Source organism: Podarcis tiliguerta, assembly GCF_965153285.1.
Source record: "Podarcis tiliguerta genome assembly, chromosome: 1".
In the NCBI taxonomy this organism is placed as follows: domain Eukaryota; kingdom Metazoa; phylum Chordata; class Lepidosauria; order Squamata; family Lacertidae; genus Podarcis; species Podarcis tiliguerta.
The window spans coordinates 20,059,855-20,076,165 of NC_139534.1; the positions used below are offsets into that span (position 1 = coordinate 20,059,855).

General features: G+C 50.8%; 1 protein-coding gene across 1 annotated transcript in view; it reads left to right on the top strand.

Annotated features, from left to right (window-relative positions):
• Nucleotides 1–16,311, top strand: part of MYO3B (myosin IIIB) — a 288,698-nt gene that overhangs the window by 199,507 nt on the left and 72,880 nt on the right. The window contains exons 29-30 of the mRNA XM_083405794.1: nucleotides 4,552–4,714; nucleotides 7,789–7,869. Of these exons, the coding sequence (XP_083261920.1) occupies nucleotides 4,552–4,714; nucleotides 7,789–7,869 (244 nt within the window). The remainder of the gene's footprint in view (nucleotides 1–4,551; nucleotides 4,715–7,788; nucleotides 7,870–16,311) is intronic.

Here is a 16,311-nt window from a genome sequence, read left to right on the forward strand (position 1 = left end):
TGCTCCAGCGGGAAGGTAAACGGTGTTTCCGTGCGCTGCTCTGGCTTGCCAGAAGTGGCTTAGTCATGCTGGCCACATGACCCAGAAGCTGTACGGTGGCTCCCTCGGCCCGCAAAGCGAGATGAGCGTCGCAACCCCAGAGTCGGTCATGACTGGACCTAATGGTCAGGAGTCCCTTTACCTTTTACTAACTGTAGAAAGAAACACTGAGGGAAGATTAGGTTGCCTTTCTTTCTACACATTAACCCCCCCACCCACATTTCAAGTAACTCACCACAGGTATTATTGCTTTACTCCCAGAAGTAATAAGGTTTGGGGGTACTCACAGGTCAGTTGAGTGAGGGATTTGTCATTCTCCCAGTTATGCCACCAGGAGAGTAAGAACTGAGCTCAGTAAAAAGAAGCTGTTTTTCATGGTGGGTGGGTGGAGGAGAACCTGTTTGCTGTAGGGACAGATGGACCTATCCATTTCGATCTCTCAGTCTCTCATTTTGCCAATCATAAATTCGATTAACAAATTGCTGCTTACCGTATTTTTCGCCCTATAGGACGCACCGGCCCATAGGACGCACCTAGTTTTTTGGGGGGGAAATCAAGAAAAAAAAATTTATTTCCCCCCCAGGTTTGCGCAGCCATACCCAAGCTAGAAGAGGGAGACGGAGCGCACCGTCTCCCTCTTCTGCCTTCAGGGACAGCCTCTCTAGCCTCCGTGGGGCAGCGGCTTGCCCCGCTGTCCCCCGAGGTTGTGGGGCTGGTGGGGGGGGGAGAAGCAAGCTTGCTTCTCTCTCCCCCCCCCCAACCTCCAGATCAGGTGGGGGAATAGCGGGGTGGCGGTGCTCCGCCTCCCCGCTATCCTCCGAGGTTGTGGGGCTGGCAGGGGGGAGAAGCAAGCCTGCTTCTCCCCCCGCCAGCCTCCAGACCAGGTCGGGGAATAGCGGGGTGGCGGCGCTGCGCCTCCCCGCTATCCCCCGAGGTTGTGGGGCTGTCAGTGGGGAAAAGCAAGCCTGCTTTTCCCCCTGCCAGCCTCCAGATCAGGTCGGGGAATAGCGGGGTGGCGGTGCTCCGCCTCCCCGCTATCCCCCGATGTTGTGGGGCTGTCAGTGGGGAAAAGCAAGCCTGCTTCTCCCCCCCCCCAGCCTCCAGATCATGTCGGAGAATAGCGGGGTGGCGGTGCTCCGCCTCCCCGCTATCCTCCGAGGTTGTGGGGCTGGCAGGGGGGGAAAGCAAGCCTGCTTCTCCCCCCCCCCCCAGCCTCCAAATCAGGTCGGGGAATAGCGGGGTGGCGGTTCTCCCCGCTATCCCCCAGGTTGTGGGGCTGGCAGGGGGGAAAAGCAAGCCTGCTTCTCCCCCCCCCCCAGCCTCCAGATCATGTCGGAGAATAGCGGGGTGGCGGTGCTCCGCCTCCCCGCTATCCTCCGAGGTTGTGGGGCTGGCAGGAGGGAGAAGCAAGCCTGCTTCTCCCCCTGCCAGCCTCCAGATCACGTCGGAGAATAGCGGGGTGGCGGTGCTCCGCCTCCCCTCTTTCCTCCGAGGTTGTGGGGCTGGCAGGGGGGAGAAGCAAGCCTGCTTCTCCCCCCGCCAGCCTCCAGACCAGGACGGGGAATAGCGGGGTGGCGGCGCTGCGCCTCCCCGCTATCCTCCGAGGTTGTGGGGCTGGCAGGGGGGAAAAGCAAGCCTGCTTCTCCCCCTGCCAGCCTCCAGATCACGTCGGAGAATAGCGGGGTGGCGGTGCTCCGCCTCCCCACTATCCTCCGAGGTTGTGGGGCTGGCAGGAGGGAGAAGCAAGCCTGCTTCTCCCCCTGCCAGCCTCCAGATCACGTTGGAGAATAGCGGGGTGGCGGTGCTCCGCCTCCCCGCTATCCTCCGAGGTTGTGGGGCTGGCAGGAGGGAGAAGCAAGCCTGCTTCTCCCCCTGCCAGCCTCCAGATCACGTCGGAGAATAGCGGGGTGGCGGTGCTCCGCCTCCCCGCTATCCCCCAGGTTGTGGGGCTGGCAGGGGGGAAAAGCAAGCCTGCTTCTCCCCCCCCCCCCAGCCTCCAGATCACGTCGGAGAATAGCGGGGTGGCGGTGCTCCGCCTCCCCTCTTTCCTCCGAGGTTGTGCGGCTGGCAGGGGGGAGAAGCAAGCCTGCTTCTCCCCCCGCCAGCCTCCAGACCAGGACGGGGAATAGCGGGGTGGCGGCGCTGCGCCTCCCCGCTATCCTCCGAGGTTGTGGGGCTGGCAGGGGGGAAAAGCAAGCCTGCTTCTCCCCCTGCCAGCCTCCAGATCACGTCGGAGAATAGCGGGGTGGCGGTGCTCCGCCTCCCCTCTTTCCTCCGAGGTTGTGGGGCTGGCAGGGGGGAGAAGCAAGCCTGCTTCTCCCCCCGCCAGCCTCCAGACCAGGACGGGGAAAAGCGGGGTGGCGGCGCTGCGCCTCCCCGCTATCCTCCGAGGTTGTGGGGCTGGCAGGGGGGAAAAGCAAGCCTGCTTATCCCCCTGCCAGCCTCCAGATCACGTGGGAGAATAGCGGGGTGGCGGTGCTCCGCCTCCCCGCTATCCTCCGAGGTTGTGGGGCTGGCAGGAGGGAGAAGCAAGCCTGCTTCTCCCCCTGCCAGCCTCCAGATCGCGTCGGAGAATAGCGGGGTGGCGGTGCTCCGCCTCCCCACTATCCTCCGAGGTTGTGGGGCTGGCAGGAGGGAGAAGCAAGCCTGCTTCTCCCCCTGCCAGCCTCCAGATCACGTTGGAGAATAGCGGGGTGGCGGTGCTCCGCCTCCCCGCTATCCTCCGAGGTTGTGGGGCTGGCAGGAGGGAGAAGCAAGCCTGCTTCTCCCCCTGCCAGCCTCCAGATCACGTCGGAGAATAGCGGGGTGGCGGTGCTCCGCCTCCCCTCTTTCCTCCGAGGTTGTGGGGCTGGCAGGGGGGAGAAGCAAGCCTGCTTCTCCCCCTGCCAGCCTCCAGATCACGTCGGAGAATAGCGGGGTGGCGGTGCTCCGCCTCCCCGCTATCCTCCGAGGTTGTGGGGCTGGCAGGAGGGAGAAGCAAGCCTGCTTCTCCCCCCCCCCGCCAGCCTCCAGATCAGGTGGGGGAATAGCGGGGTGGCGGCGCTGCGCCTCCCCGCTGTCCCCCGAGGTTGTGGGGCTGGCAGGGGGGGAAAGCAAGCCTGCTTCTCCCCCCCCCGCCAGCCTCCAGATCAGGTGGGGGAATAGCGGGGTGGCGGCGCTCCGCCTCCCTGCTATCCCCCGAGGTTGTGGGGCTGTCAGGGTGGAAAAGCAAGCCTGCTTCTCCCCCCCGCCAGCCTCCAGACCATGTCGGGGAATAGCGGGGTGGTGGCGCTGCGCCTCCCCGCTATCCTCCGAGGTTGTGGGGCTGGCAGGGGGGAAAAGCAAGCCTGCTTCTCCCCCCGCCAGCCTCCAGACCAGGTCGGGGAATAGCGGGGTGGCGGCGCTGCGCCTCCCCGCTATCCTCCGAGGTTGTGGGGCTGGCAGGGGGGAAAAGCAAGCCTGCTTCTCCCCCTGCCAGCCTCCAGATCATGTCGGAGAATAGCGGGGTGGCGGTGCTCCGCCTCCCCTCTTTCCTCCGAGGTTGTGGGGCTGGCAGGAGGGAGAAGCAAGCCTGCTTCTCCCCCCCCCGCCAGCCTCCAGATCAGGTGGGGGAATAGCGGGGAGGCGTCCCTGCGCCTCCCCGCTGTCCCCCGAGGTTGTGGGGCTGTCAGGGGGGGGAAAGCAAGCCTGCTTCTCTCCCCCCCCCCCGCCGCCAGCCTCCAGACCAGGTCGGGGAATAGCGGGGTGGCGGCGCTGCGCCTCCCCGCTGTCCCCCGAGCTTTTGGGCTGCAGGCTGCTGCCCGCAAGCCTTGGCAGCCCGCGGGACCTCCCGCCAGGTTTGCAAGACTTGCGGATAGCTTCTTGAAGCCTGGAGAGCGAGAGGGGTCGGTGCGCACCGATCCCTCTCGCTCTCCAGGCTTCAGCGAAAGCCTGCATTCGCCCCATAGGACGCACACACATTTCCCCTTCATTTTTGGAGGGGAAAAAGTGCGTCTTATAGGACGAAAAATACGGTAAATGTGGGAGATTTTTTTTTTAAGCCTCATGAAGCACCAGGATTTTAGTGTGCATTTCTCCTAATAAACACATGTTTGTATGCAGTTTTTCCTGTCGTGCACATATCTCCATACATCATGCATTATTTTCACTAATATATGCATTTATCCCCAGCATTTTAACATATGCATTTTTGTACACATTGATTGGCTGGGTAGCCGTGCTGCAAAATTTAAAGGAGTTTGAACGATGGCTGTGTTTTGGTTCTCGTATCGTTTCGCAAAGTGTGAATTTGGTACGTTCGCCTTTAAATGCAAACTTGCCAGAACCCAGCCTAGGAAATAATAACAGCCATCACCATAAAGAAATGCTATGCTACGCATTCATTTACAAGCAATGTGGCAATGTACTTGACAATGCAACAGCCAGCATCACTGTTCCTTTTGCTATCACCCTCCAGAGTCCAGAACTCCCTCGTTAATTATTTTCTCGTACTTAGGTGTCACATCACGTTTGACCTTGTTGGTTTCATTGCAGGTTTTCTTGAAGTATTACCACGTTGAACAACTGAACTTGTTTCTGCGTGAAGTTATAGGCAGGGTGGTGACTATGCAGGCTTATACGAAAGGATGGCTTGGAGCTAGGAGGTACAAGAAACTCAAAGAGAAAAGAACAAACAGTGCCATTGCCATTCAGTCAGGTAAATGTTCCCGAGTTCCCCTATATCATAGATGATCCCAGAGTTTCAAGCTGTTAAATTGCACACAAATTGCCTATTCGTTTTCTTAATAGCTGGATGTTAAACCCCAAATAACATGTGGTAGGTTCTTCCTCTCCAGTTAACTGATGCCAGCATTACACAGATTCATTGCTAACTTATCAACTTTGTAATCACTAATGTCTTTGCTTAAACACATTTATAGGCTTTGCCTGTAAACAAAAGAAGAGCAGTGCTGTTAATTGTCTCTTCTGGGCTATGAAGCACACAAGAGAAATGAAGGGCTGCCTGGTGTGATGTTGATTTTTTTAAGGAAAGAGTACCCACATCTACATTCCAAATGATTGCTGTGTCTGCTGGGCCTGTTTCTGGAATGCCGTATATTCCTTCAGTTTGAATGCAGAACCTGTTTGGTCTAGAGGCTATGTTAGACTTCTTAGGATGCTCAGCATAGGAGGGATTTGTTTAAGGACACAAAAGAATCCCCAACAAACTGCCTGCCGTTTCTGCATTTTTTCAGTGGCCTACTGAATGCTCTGCATATTTTATAGAATCATAGAGTTGGCAGGGACTACAAGGCTCATCTAGTCCAATCAGTGGCGTAGCATGGGTTGTCAGCGCCCGGGGCCGCACAGAGGGAAACGTACAGGGTACGCATCTGCATTCAGCTGCCCAATGGCATCTGCATCACCTGGGAGATCACAGCCTCAAAGAGTCATTCCGTTGTCTGCAGAGGTCACTTCTTGGTTCTCATTGAGAAGCCGTTTTTAGTGGAGCCCAACGACAGAAACACTCAGCTGGATTGAGGCAGCACCAGGTGCTGAAATTTTGCACCCCTAACAATTTTGCGCCCGAGGCAACTGCCCCTGTGCCCCACCCCCGCTACGCCACTGAGCCCAGCCTCCTGCAACCCAGGACTCTTTTAACCAACCCACAACCCTGAGATTAAGGGTCTCATGAATGAGCTATCCAGGATGGGATAACTCCATATACCCTGCCCTTGAAAATGTTACCTTTCAGATGTTTTTAAAGGCTACAGTCAACGAGAAGGCTAGTCTCTCAGCACATGAAAGAGACCTCACAGAGGAATTTTATCATTTGTATTTTACACTGAGGGGAGAAGTTAGAGTTGTATGCTGTGTTTTTGCCTGCTGATGAGCAGTGCAAGGCCGAAAGCAGCTTCTGATCTGGCAGGTGCCTTCCCTCAGAGCCAAAAAAAGCAAGAACATTTTTCCTTATAGGCCTCTGCCTCCAGGGTTGTCTCCTTTCACGCTGAGAGAGAGAGTGCTTTGCTGGGTTGAAAGCAAATGTGAGTCACTTGTGAGTCAAGGACCCTCCACCCGCATAGGATTATAGTAAGACACAAAGACACATTATTTTAAGTTAATGGGCAAAATTAGGTCACAACTTTTATTGGTTACAGCATGTGAGTAGTATTGGCTTAGGCATTGGATGAAACAGCAATACAAGACTTCACCCCACACAGCCGGGAGTCATATTGGGGTTAAGAAGAAGAAGAGGAGTTTGGATTTGATATCCCACTTTATCACTACCCGAAGGAGTCTCAAAGCAGCTAACGTTCTCCTTTCCCTTCCTCCCCCACAACAAACACTCTGTGAGGTGAGTGGGGCTGAGAGACTTCAGAGAAGTGTGACTAGCCCAAGGTCACCCAGCAGCTGCATGTGGAGGAGCGGAGACACGAACCCGGTTCACCAGATTCCGAGTCTACCGCTCTTAACCACTACACCATGCTGGTTCTCAACCAATTAACAACCAATGGGAGGAGCTTGCTGATGCAAAAACAACTGGAAGCTCCCCCATGACGTCACTGGGGGTCATGCCATGGCCCTAGCCACCAGCAGGGCATCGGACAGGATCCACGACCGCCAGATTCCTTTACCGGAATACCCAAAAGAGGAGGGGTAGATGGTGGCCCATACCCAATCCTCCAACACAGCACACATATTCCAATGCCTAACCGCCAATACCAGAAAGTTGTGGCGAATTGCTACAAGGTAGGCGGAAAAACCAAGAGGCTGGTGCCAATTTGCCAAATGGATAAAAAAAGTATGCAAAAGAAGCTAACCTAAGAGAAAGGGAGGGCGGAGATCCGAAGAAAGAAGGAACTGAATGGGAGCTGAGCGCTGCCGCGGCTGTTTAAACGCGGCTAGCCCCGCCCACCAGCTGGCCCTATTGGTCAGCTGGAGGCTGCTCCCGCTCACAACCCCTCCCCTCTGGGAGGAGGAGAGACCTTCTAACCTGGTGCAGGGAAGGGTTCGGGCCATCTGTTACTCAGCTCTGCTTCTCTCTCTCTCTGCCCTGTCCATTTTTTTTGCTAAGACAGGAGGAAAGGTTCCTATTTAAACAGGAACACAGTGGCATCCCATAGTCCGCAGTTGATGGTGCTCCTAAATGCTTTCCATTACGTCAGCGGCACAGCTGACCTCCAGTGCATGGAAGACAGATGTTACTGCAGATTGTAGCCTAGTTCAGATCCCAAAAGCTGGAAATATATTAGAGAGCATCTTGTGCTGGCGCAGACATGAGGGGTGGCATTGGTCTGCTGTGTGCTTCATCACATCAAGATGTAAGGGATGCTCTTCTTGCATTAAAACGGCTTGTTCTGTGTAGGGACCTGGGGGCTAAAAGGTTGCTGCTACCCTGACCTTTAAAAAACAACAATGGTTCACCCTTAGTTGCTAAAGCGCTGGGCGCCATGTTCTGAATTTGCATATATTCAAACAACTCAACACATGCAAACAAGCGTTCGGCCACTGTTGTTCTTCCCACTGGGGGAGGTGGCAAACGTAATCAAAGAGCCCACGCTGTGACAGAAAGGCTGAGGGAACTGTTTGAAGCCGTAGGGAGCTGCTTAAACCTACTTCACTCATGAGCCCAGCATTCAACAGGCCACTTATACCGGGAGAGTGCTTTGGTGGGGTGAGGAAGAAGGCTGAGGGCAGAAGGGATCAAAAGGGTGGCCCGTTTTTCTGACTCTACGGCAGCCTTTCCTCTAAAGCGAACCTAATTCACAACACATGGCTTTGTATTTTTAGCCTGGAGAGGATATGATGCACGCAGGAAGTTCAAGGATATAAAGAACAGAAGAACTGATGCTGCTATTCATATTCAAGCAGGTAATTAAAACAATATTTTCACAGCTGACACCTATTTTACTGCGGGTAACTTCCCATGTCAGTGTTTGTGTCTGGCAGAAATCAAGCGCAGCCAAAACAAAAGGAACTTAAACGCGCTTCTCCTGGCTGCTTGCTTCCCTGTGCCTGAAGTTCAAATTCAGCATTCAGGCACCTGATGGAGAAGCTGGCTCTGACCAGGGTCCACATGACTCAACTTATAATACAGCAGCCCCATTGTCAGTCTTACAGGCATCCCAGCATTCTGTATTATATCATTGCTACCCTTTGGGGAGGGACGCAGGTGGCGCTGTGGGTTAAACCACAGAGCCTAGGACTTGCCGATCAGAAGGTCGGCGGTTCGAATCCCCGCGACGAGGTGCGCTCCCATTGCTCGGTCCCTGCTCCTGCCAACCTAGCAGTTCGAAAGCACGGCAAAGTGCAAGTAGATAAATAGGTACCACTCCGGTGGGAAGGTAAATCATAGAATCATAGAGTTGGAATAGACCACAAGGGCCATCGAGTCCAACCCCCTGCCAAGCAGGAAACACCATCAGAGCACTCCTGACATATGGACAAATGGCGTTTCCGTGCGCTGCTCTGGTTTGCCAGAAGTGGCTTAGTCATGCTGGCCGCATGACCCGGAAGCTGTACACTGGCTCCCTTGGCCAATAAAGCAAGATGAGCACCGCAACCCCAGAGTCGGTCATGACGGAACCTAATGGTCAGGGGTCCCTTTACCTTTACCCTTTGGGGGGGAAACCCTTGGTATGGTTTTTTAAAAAAACTTTTCTTCAGAAAAAGCAAACAAGGTGGTAAGGTGCTCATTATCCAATGGGGCAATACAGTGGTACCTCGGGTTACATACGCTTCTGGTTACAGACTCCGCTAACCCAGAAATATTACCTTGGGTTAAGAACTTTGCTTCAGGATGAGAACAGAAATCATGTGGCGGCAGTGGGAGGCCCCATTAGCTAAAGTGGTGCTTCAGGTTAAGAACAGTTTCAGGTTAAGAACGGACCTCTGGAACAAATTAACTACGTAACCAGAGGTACCACTCTACATCTTTAGAGTAGGCAGATTCATACCATTTTTTTTATAAGAGGTAATCAAGGTGCATTCAGTTAGGAACTCTGAAATAAATGGGACCAATATGAGAAAAGCCTTGGCACGCAATAGACTAGAGGCAAGTGTGCAGAACTTCCCCACCTGCCTCTTACACACACACACACACACACACACACACACAAACACACACAAACCACCACCAGTTGTTTGTTTTTTGTTTTGTTTTTTTGAGGCAAAAAATAAAATAAAAATAAAAATGGGGGAGTTCAACACAAAGGTTATTTGTTTGTTTATTATTGTGGGCCGAGTCGTGGTGCCACCGCACCCGCACCCCCGTGCAGTGGCTAAATGTAAGATGTGATTAATAAACTCAAGCAGACCATGATCTGGGTTAGAAATGGCCACAACTTCATTGATATAGGTTTATTTTTGGCTCAGGCATTGGGTATATATCTGTTCCAGGCCCCCCAGACCAAATAATAATAATAATAATAAATAATAATAATTTTTAAAAGGTAAGGAACTCAGTTCCCCCAAGTTCCTGCTTATAAACAAAAAACAAAAAACCGCTCCCCACAACTCCCTGGAAATTCTCCGCTGAGGTATGCTTCCAAATAGCCTGGGCTGTGACACAGGAAGCTTAAAGGGAATCACCCAAAATTGGAAAAAGTCAAAACTGTGAGGTGGTGCTTTGTCAACCTATACAATACCTACGTCTTTCCATTCCAATGAGATGCGGGTGGCGCTGTGGTCTAAACCACTGAGCCTCTTGGGCTTGCCAATCAGAAGGTCAGCGGTTCGAATCCCCGTGACAGAGTGAGCTCCCATTGCTCTGTCCCAGCTCCTGCCAACCTAGCAGTTTGAAAGCACACCAGTGCAAGTAGATAAATAGGTACCGCTGCGGCGGGAAGATAAACAGTGTTTCTGTGCGCTCTGGTTTCCATCACAGTGTTCCATTGTGCCAGAAATGGTTTAGTCATGCTGGCCACATGACCCGGAAAGCTGTCTGTGGACAAACGCCGGCTCCCTCAGCCTGAAACCTTTGTCTGGACTTAACCATCCAGGGGTCCTTTACCTTTTTGCCTTTACCTTTCCATTCCAGTCCTGTCCCTCTTGCATTATTATTGCTATGAGGATGCAGGTTCCCTGGTAGTATTCATCAGGAAATGCTTTTCCCAGGATCGCATACCATGCACTCTGGGAGAGCTTTGTTTATACTGCAGTGTTTATACTCTAGGGTTGCCTCTGAGCACAGAAATTCCCATCGCTCAGCTGAGTTCATCACCCCTCTCCCATTGTTGTGGGGCAGGGGCACTCACTCCATACCTGCCACAGGTGTGTGAGGCCTTAGAAGGCACTCCCCACCATGTGCGCAAGGAGGGATGCTGCGTCTAGAAACACATTTAATAATAAAAGGGTCTTTTGATGCTCAAATGGACCGATTCACATATTCAGCCAATGTATGCATCTGATCCTCTGTAGCCGGCACTTGGAAAACAACTCCACATTTCTGCCAGGCTCAGAAGGAATGGCATATTTATCACTCGCTGTGCCCTGCATTGATGCGCAGGCAGCGCCGCTCCCGCAGGAAGACACAGCTGTTTTTGAAGTTTGATACTGTGGTTGCCAGGCAGTTGCCTCGGGATGGGGTTTGATAGTTGGGCACCAGCTGTTCCTCCTCGTAGCACTTGATAAGGCAGGCCATAACTAAACCAGGCAGGGACAGCACCAGAATTTTTTTAACAAAAGCAGAGGAGGCAAAGTGTATTTCTAGGTGGGTGAGTTGAGTTGTGCCCCATATGCTAAGATCTCTGAAATAAAAATAACGGCATGTTAATGACCGAAGTTCAGCAATGAAGGGCAGGTGGACGGAGGGGTATCTTGCTTGAGGGGAGGCTTACGTGACCTTCCCAGTGCTGCCCATGAAAGCAGGCCCTGTGGTTGCGAGCCTTTCCCATTCTGCTGGGGGCTAGTGCAGCGTGACACAAATACGTGCATTCCCTGTTAGGCATGACAGCCCACAGTTGATGCAGTTTGTTGCAAGGACAACAAACATTTCTAAATCAAATTCTTTCCCCAGAAATGTGGCTTGTCATGGTATCGGATTGGATGCTTTAACATGGATATTTATTCCTGCGAATGGAGCAAGTTATATGAAGTGTCGGTGGGTTCCCATGAGGCAAGATACAGTGATAGCAGCAAGAACTTTTATTGAACTAATAGAACTGGACAACAGGGGCAAAGCAACTGCTTATATACGTTTCAGAAGGCCTGGGCCCCTCCCACTCCCAATGCCATTGGCTGTCTAAACTTCCAAGCCGCGAATCATGACTCAATCAAGGGCCAATGGCAGACGCCCAAATCCTGAAATGTTCTGTGATTGGATATCATGTATCGAATCGGAACACAGGGCCTGAGAATCCTTAGTCCAGACTGAAGCTTAGGCAAACACAGACCACTGAATACATAGCGTTAACATGGATATTTATTCCCGCGAATAGAGCAAGTTATATATTATCTTAACCATTTTATTTATCGGGCACTCATGGGCACTTTTGCCTCAAACAAATCGCACCACTGGTATAGCAGGCCGGCTACTCTTTTCAGCAGCCATTTTGTGCTGGCACACACAATACGTCTATCGATAGATGCGTACCGACACCGCATATATATATTTGAACCAAGAAAAGCATTAATGATGGCAATAAGATAGTGTTGTTTCCTCCATCCTTGAGGAGAGCAGCTTTGTTATGAAAGTGTGTGTGTGAATGTGTTTCCTGGACATGGGGTGCTGCGCGAATGTTGGGGGTGCGGAATGGAAAACCAGGAAAGGGAGAATGGAGTGGAATGGGAGGAACCAAGAGCAGAAGCACTCTTCACAGCAACAGGTTAAGGCAAGTTTATCTCTACATCCATATTTCCAAAATATAAGCAGCGATTACTATGTGTAGCCATTTCCCCCCTGGTTTTGCTAGACTACAGATGTGCGATGCTCAGAGTACAGTGGTACCTCGGGTTACATACGCTTCAGGTTACACACTCAGCTAACCCAGAAATAGTGCTTCAGGTTAAGAACTTTGCTTCAGGATGAGAACAGAAATCGGGCTCCGGCGGCACGGCAGCAGCAGGAGGCCCCATTAGCTAAACTGGTGCTTCAGGTTAAGAACAGTTTCAGGTTAAGAACGAACCTCCAGAACGAATTAAGTACTTAACCCGAGGTACCACTGTATGATGCCTTTTCTATGGCTCTTTCAGGGCCAGATGAAGACTTTTGTTATTCATCCCGGTTTCTAAATAACATTTCGAATCTACTGTGGACTGCTGTGGCTTAGTGTGCTTTCAATACAAACCGTAAACTACTAGTTATACTGTCTTTGTTATGAGGAAAGCTTCTATTTTGGTTCCCCCCCCCCTTTTATCGCTTACTGTTGATTTTAATTATTGCATCCTGTGTTTTCTGTGTTGCCTTCACAAACCACTCGGGGAATGTTTATTGATGGGTAGTCAAATAATTTATTTTTAAAACACAGGAATGTTTGTGTTAGATCAACACTGCTTGGTGTTGCGAAGACCCACCCCCCAATGCTCACAATGGGGTTGTAATTAAGGGACAATGTTTCATTCACAAGAAATATGATCATCCTAACACTGAAAGCACGAGGAATTTTGATTCTACGAAGTGCATCGGTTGCACTTGTTACCTAGGCATTCAAAGAACTATCTAATTAAAATATATGTCTCAGGAAAAAAATGAAAAGAAAAGAAAAGGAGAATGTTACAGGGGTGGGGAGGAAGAAAGGTGGTCTTGAAATTTAGGAAGCACTTGGCTTACTTGTTTCTACAGCGCGGCTGATACTGAGATTTGTTTCCCTTTCATCTCCTTCCCAGTAAAAGCAGCACTGAGGCTTATCCCTTTAGCTTCCTCAGAACTTCCTTTCAGAATTCCCGATCTATTACCAGCACATTCACATACCAGAAACAAGATGCCTTTTCATGCTGTCAACCTTTTTCATCTGAAATGTAAATTAATTCTTGCCTTGACAGAGATCAAAGGGGGGGTATTAACCTTATTGGACCCTTCCCTCATCAGAATCTGTTCCAAAGACTATGATGCTGGTGTTGTTGGGATGTGGGGAAAGGCGGGGGGGGGGGGCGCACAGTCTTCAGTGTTATCTATGGCCCTCCTGCAGGCAGGTCCCCCTGTCTACAAGTTGCCATTTCAAAGGCAGTGGTTTCTTTTGTAAATGACCTTATCATTGCTTCATACTGTGTGAAAAATGATTTGCCTGAATAATTCTTCCAGGATTAGCCTGCTCATTTTAATTGTTGCAAGGGGCGGGGGGAGGCGGGGGGGGGGAGAGGCCTTCATTCAGATTTCAGGATATCCTCTGAGTGGTTTTGACAGCAAGAGATCTTGGCCGGATAGAAAAATGTACATATGGCTTCTGATCAGGGTGGGGGCTGAACCCCTCTTGATTTGTTCAGGTTGCTCATTTCCTTGCAGTGCGGTCTTTTGAGGCGGGCTGCATTTGCATTTTGAAAATAAACAGATGCCTTTCGCATACCCGAGCGGCTGGGCTAGGCGTTCTCAGTGGAACCAAGGAGATGAAATGTTGGAATGGGTGGGGTGGGGAGTAAGTGTTTGTTTCTATCCTCCAGTGGGGATAGAAATTTTATTTATTTATTTTTAAACCCAAATGCACTTGAGCGTCCATTCCCTGAGAGGAAGTACAGTGGTACCTCGGGTTACATACGCTTCAGGTTACATACGCTTCAGGTTATAGACTCCGCTAACCCAGAAATATTACCTCGGGTTAAGAACTTTGCTTCAGGATGAGAATAAAAATTGTGCTCTGGCGGCGCGGCAGCAGCGGGAGGCCCCATTAGCTAAAGTGGTGCTTCAGGTTACGAACAGTTTCAGGTTAAGTACGGACCTCCGGAACGAATTAAGTACTTAACCTGAGGTACCACTGTATAGTGCTGCCACAGAACAAGTCACTGTAGAGTTGAGGAAGGAGAAAGCTGATCCTAGAATTTGAAGTCCTGCACTTATTTAAACTGGAAGAAAAGAGGTGGCTGCAGGATTAATAATTTCTGCTCATTGTTGCTCAGTTTCTCTCTGCTTTGATATAATTATTATTGAATTTCCTTCTTTTACAAATTGACTTCAAATTAGTCGCATTGTTTCATTAGGTTAGAGTGTGGTGCTGATAACCCCAAGGTTGCAGATTTGATCCCTCTATGTAAAAGGTAAAAAGGGACTCCTGACCATTCGATCCAGTTGTGGCCGACTCTTGGGTTGTGGCGCTCATCTCGCTTTATTGGCTGAGGGAGCCAGTGTACAGCTTCCGGGTCATGTAGCCAGCATGACTAAACTGCTTCTGGCAAAGCAGAGCAGCGCACGGAAACGCCGTTTACCTTCCCGCCAGAGCGGTACCTATTTATCTACTTGCACTTTGACGTGCTTTCGAACTGCTAGGTTGGCAGGAGCAGGGACCGAGCAACGGGAGCTCACCCCGTCGCAGGGATTCAAACCACTGACCTTCCGAATGGCAAGCCCTAGGCTCTGTGGTTTAACCCACAGCGCCACCCGCATCCCTACCAGTCCCTACCAGTTGCGGTAGGCTGGCCTAAATCAGGTCCTACAGCATTCGTTTCTCCTGGAGATAATTGGGGATTGGGGTCGGAGGCACCCTCTTTCTTGTTTACCAAATTTGAACCACACCACGAATGACCGATACGCCTCAGCACGTTTTCTAGGAGTGCAATGCCCCCATCTCCTGTATGTAACAGCAATCTTGATGTGCTGTCTGTTGAAGCTGAGGGGCGTCTCGTTTTACGTCAATACTGTATCTGTATTCCCAGTGCGCCAGGTACACTTCGCCCCCAAATGACTAATAATAAAACGATAGCAATATTCATTTCAAGTCTTACTCCGTTGGCCCTGGGTCTTAATAGTCCCATCATTAGCAATGCGAAGATGGGGATCTAATTCATTATGGTGGTGCATCGGAGAATATTATTAAATGCATAAGGTGAAAATAAAGTGGCAGCTGGTAATCATTCTTCTTCATTGATGTGGGGATTGTTCCTGGGGCGCTAGCAGTGTGTGCCTGCTAATTTCACACTCCTTGAGCCAAGTGCTTAGTGTCAAAACCAGGGATAGTCAGCAATGCAAATAGCTGTGATGGCTCCTCCACCTGACGTCAGCTTTCCCTCCCTCCCTTCTCTCCTGCCCACCCCTGCCTTCTTACGCTAACAGGATATTCTGTAAACATCTTTGCTGGTAAATGCTTTGCATCTATCTAAACGCTACAGTGAGTGAGCTGTCCCTGGTATTCTTGCACCTTGGCGTGTTTCAAACCCATTCATATTTGCATGGATTTGCTGCTGGCATTATTTGTTCAGCAAAGTGGGAAGCAGGGAAGATCATAGGACTCTTTCATCAGCAGCTAGTTCTGCCAGTGGGCCGCTTTGGGAAAGGAGTTGAAGGTAGGGCCAAGCTTCTGCCGCAATCCCTGGCAAGTCCCAATAATAATAATAATAATAATAATAATTTATTATTTCATAGAATCATAGAATCATAGAGTTGGAAGAGACCACAAGGGCCATCGAGTCCAACCCCCTGCCAAGCAGGAAACACCATCAGAGCACTCCTGACATATGGTTGTCAAGCCTCTGCTTAAAGACCTCCAAAGAAGGAGACTCCACCCCACTCCTTGGCAGCAAATTCCACTGTCGAACAGCTCTTACTGTCAGGAAGTTCTTCCTAATGTTTAGGTGGAATCTTCTTTCTTGTAGTTTGGATCCATTGCTCCGTGTCCGCTTCTCTGGAGCAGCAGAAAACAACCTTTCTCCCTCCTCTATATGATATCCTTTTATATATTTGAACATGGCTATCATATCATTCCTTAACCTCCTCTTCTCCAGGCTAAACATGCCCAGCTCCCTTAGCCGTTCCTCATAAGGCATCGTTTCCAGGCCTTTGACCATTTTGTACCCTGCCACTCTGAGGTTTGTTTCCCCAGCCACTCTGAGCGGCTTCCAACAAAGATTAAAAATACATCAAAATCAATGTAGCAACTCTCTTAATGTTTCTGCGTTCACAATTGGGGGTGGGAGCAAGCCTCATCATCACCCTCAAGGGGTCAGATTTGGACCAGATCCACTGGTCATCTGATCTATATAACGCCTGCCTTGCAAGACCTTCGTGTCCTTTTCAAACCTGCCTTGAGTCTTTTGTTTCATAGCATCAGATCTTGCCATCGCATCCATTCACAGACAGCTGGAACAAATGCTTCTTTTTCTCTGCATGATAGCCTCTGACAAACCTCTCCCTACCGTGCCATGTGAAACTGCAGCAGTGGCGTAGCGTGG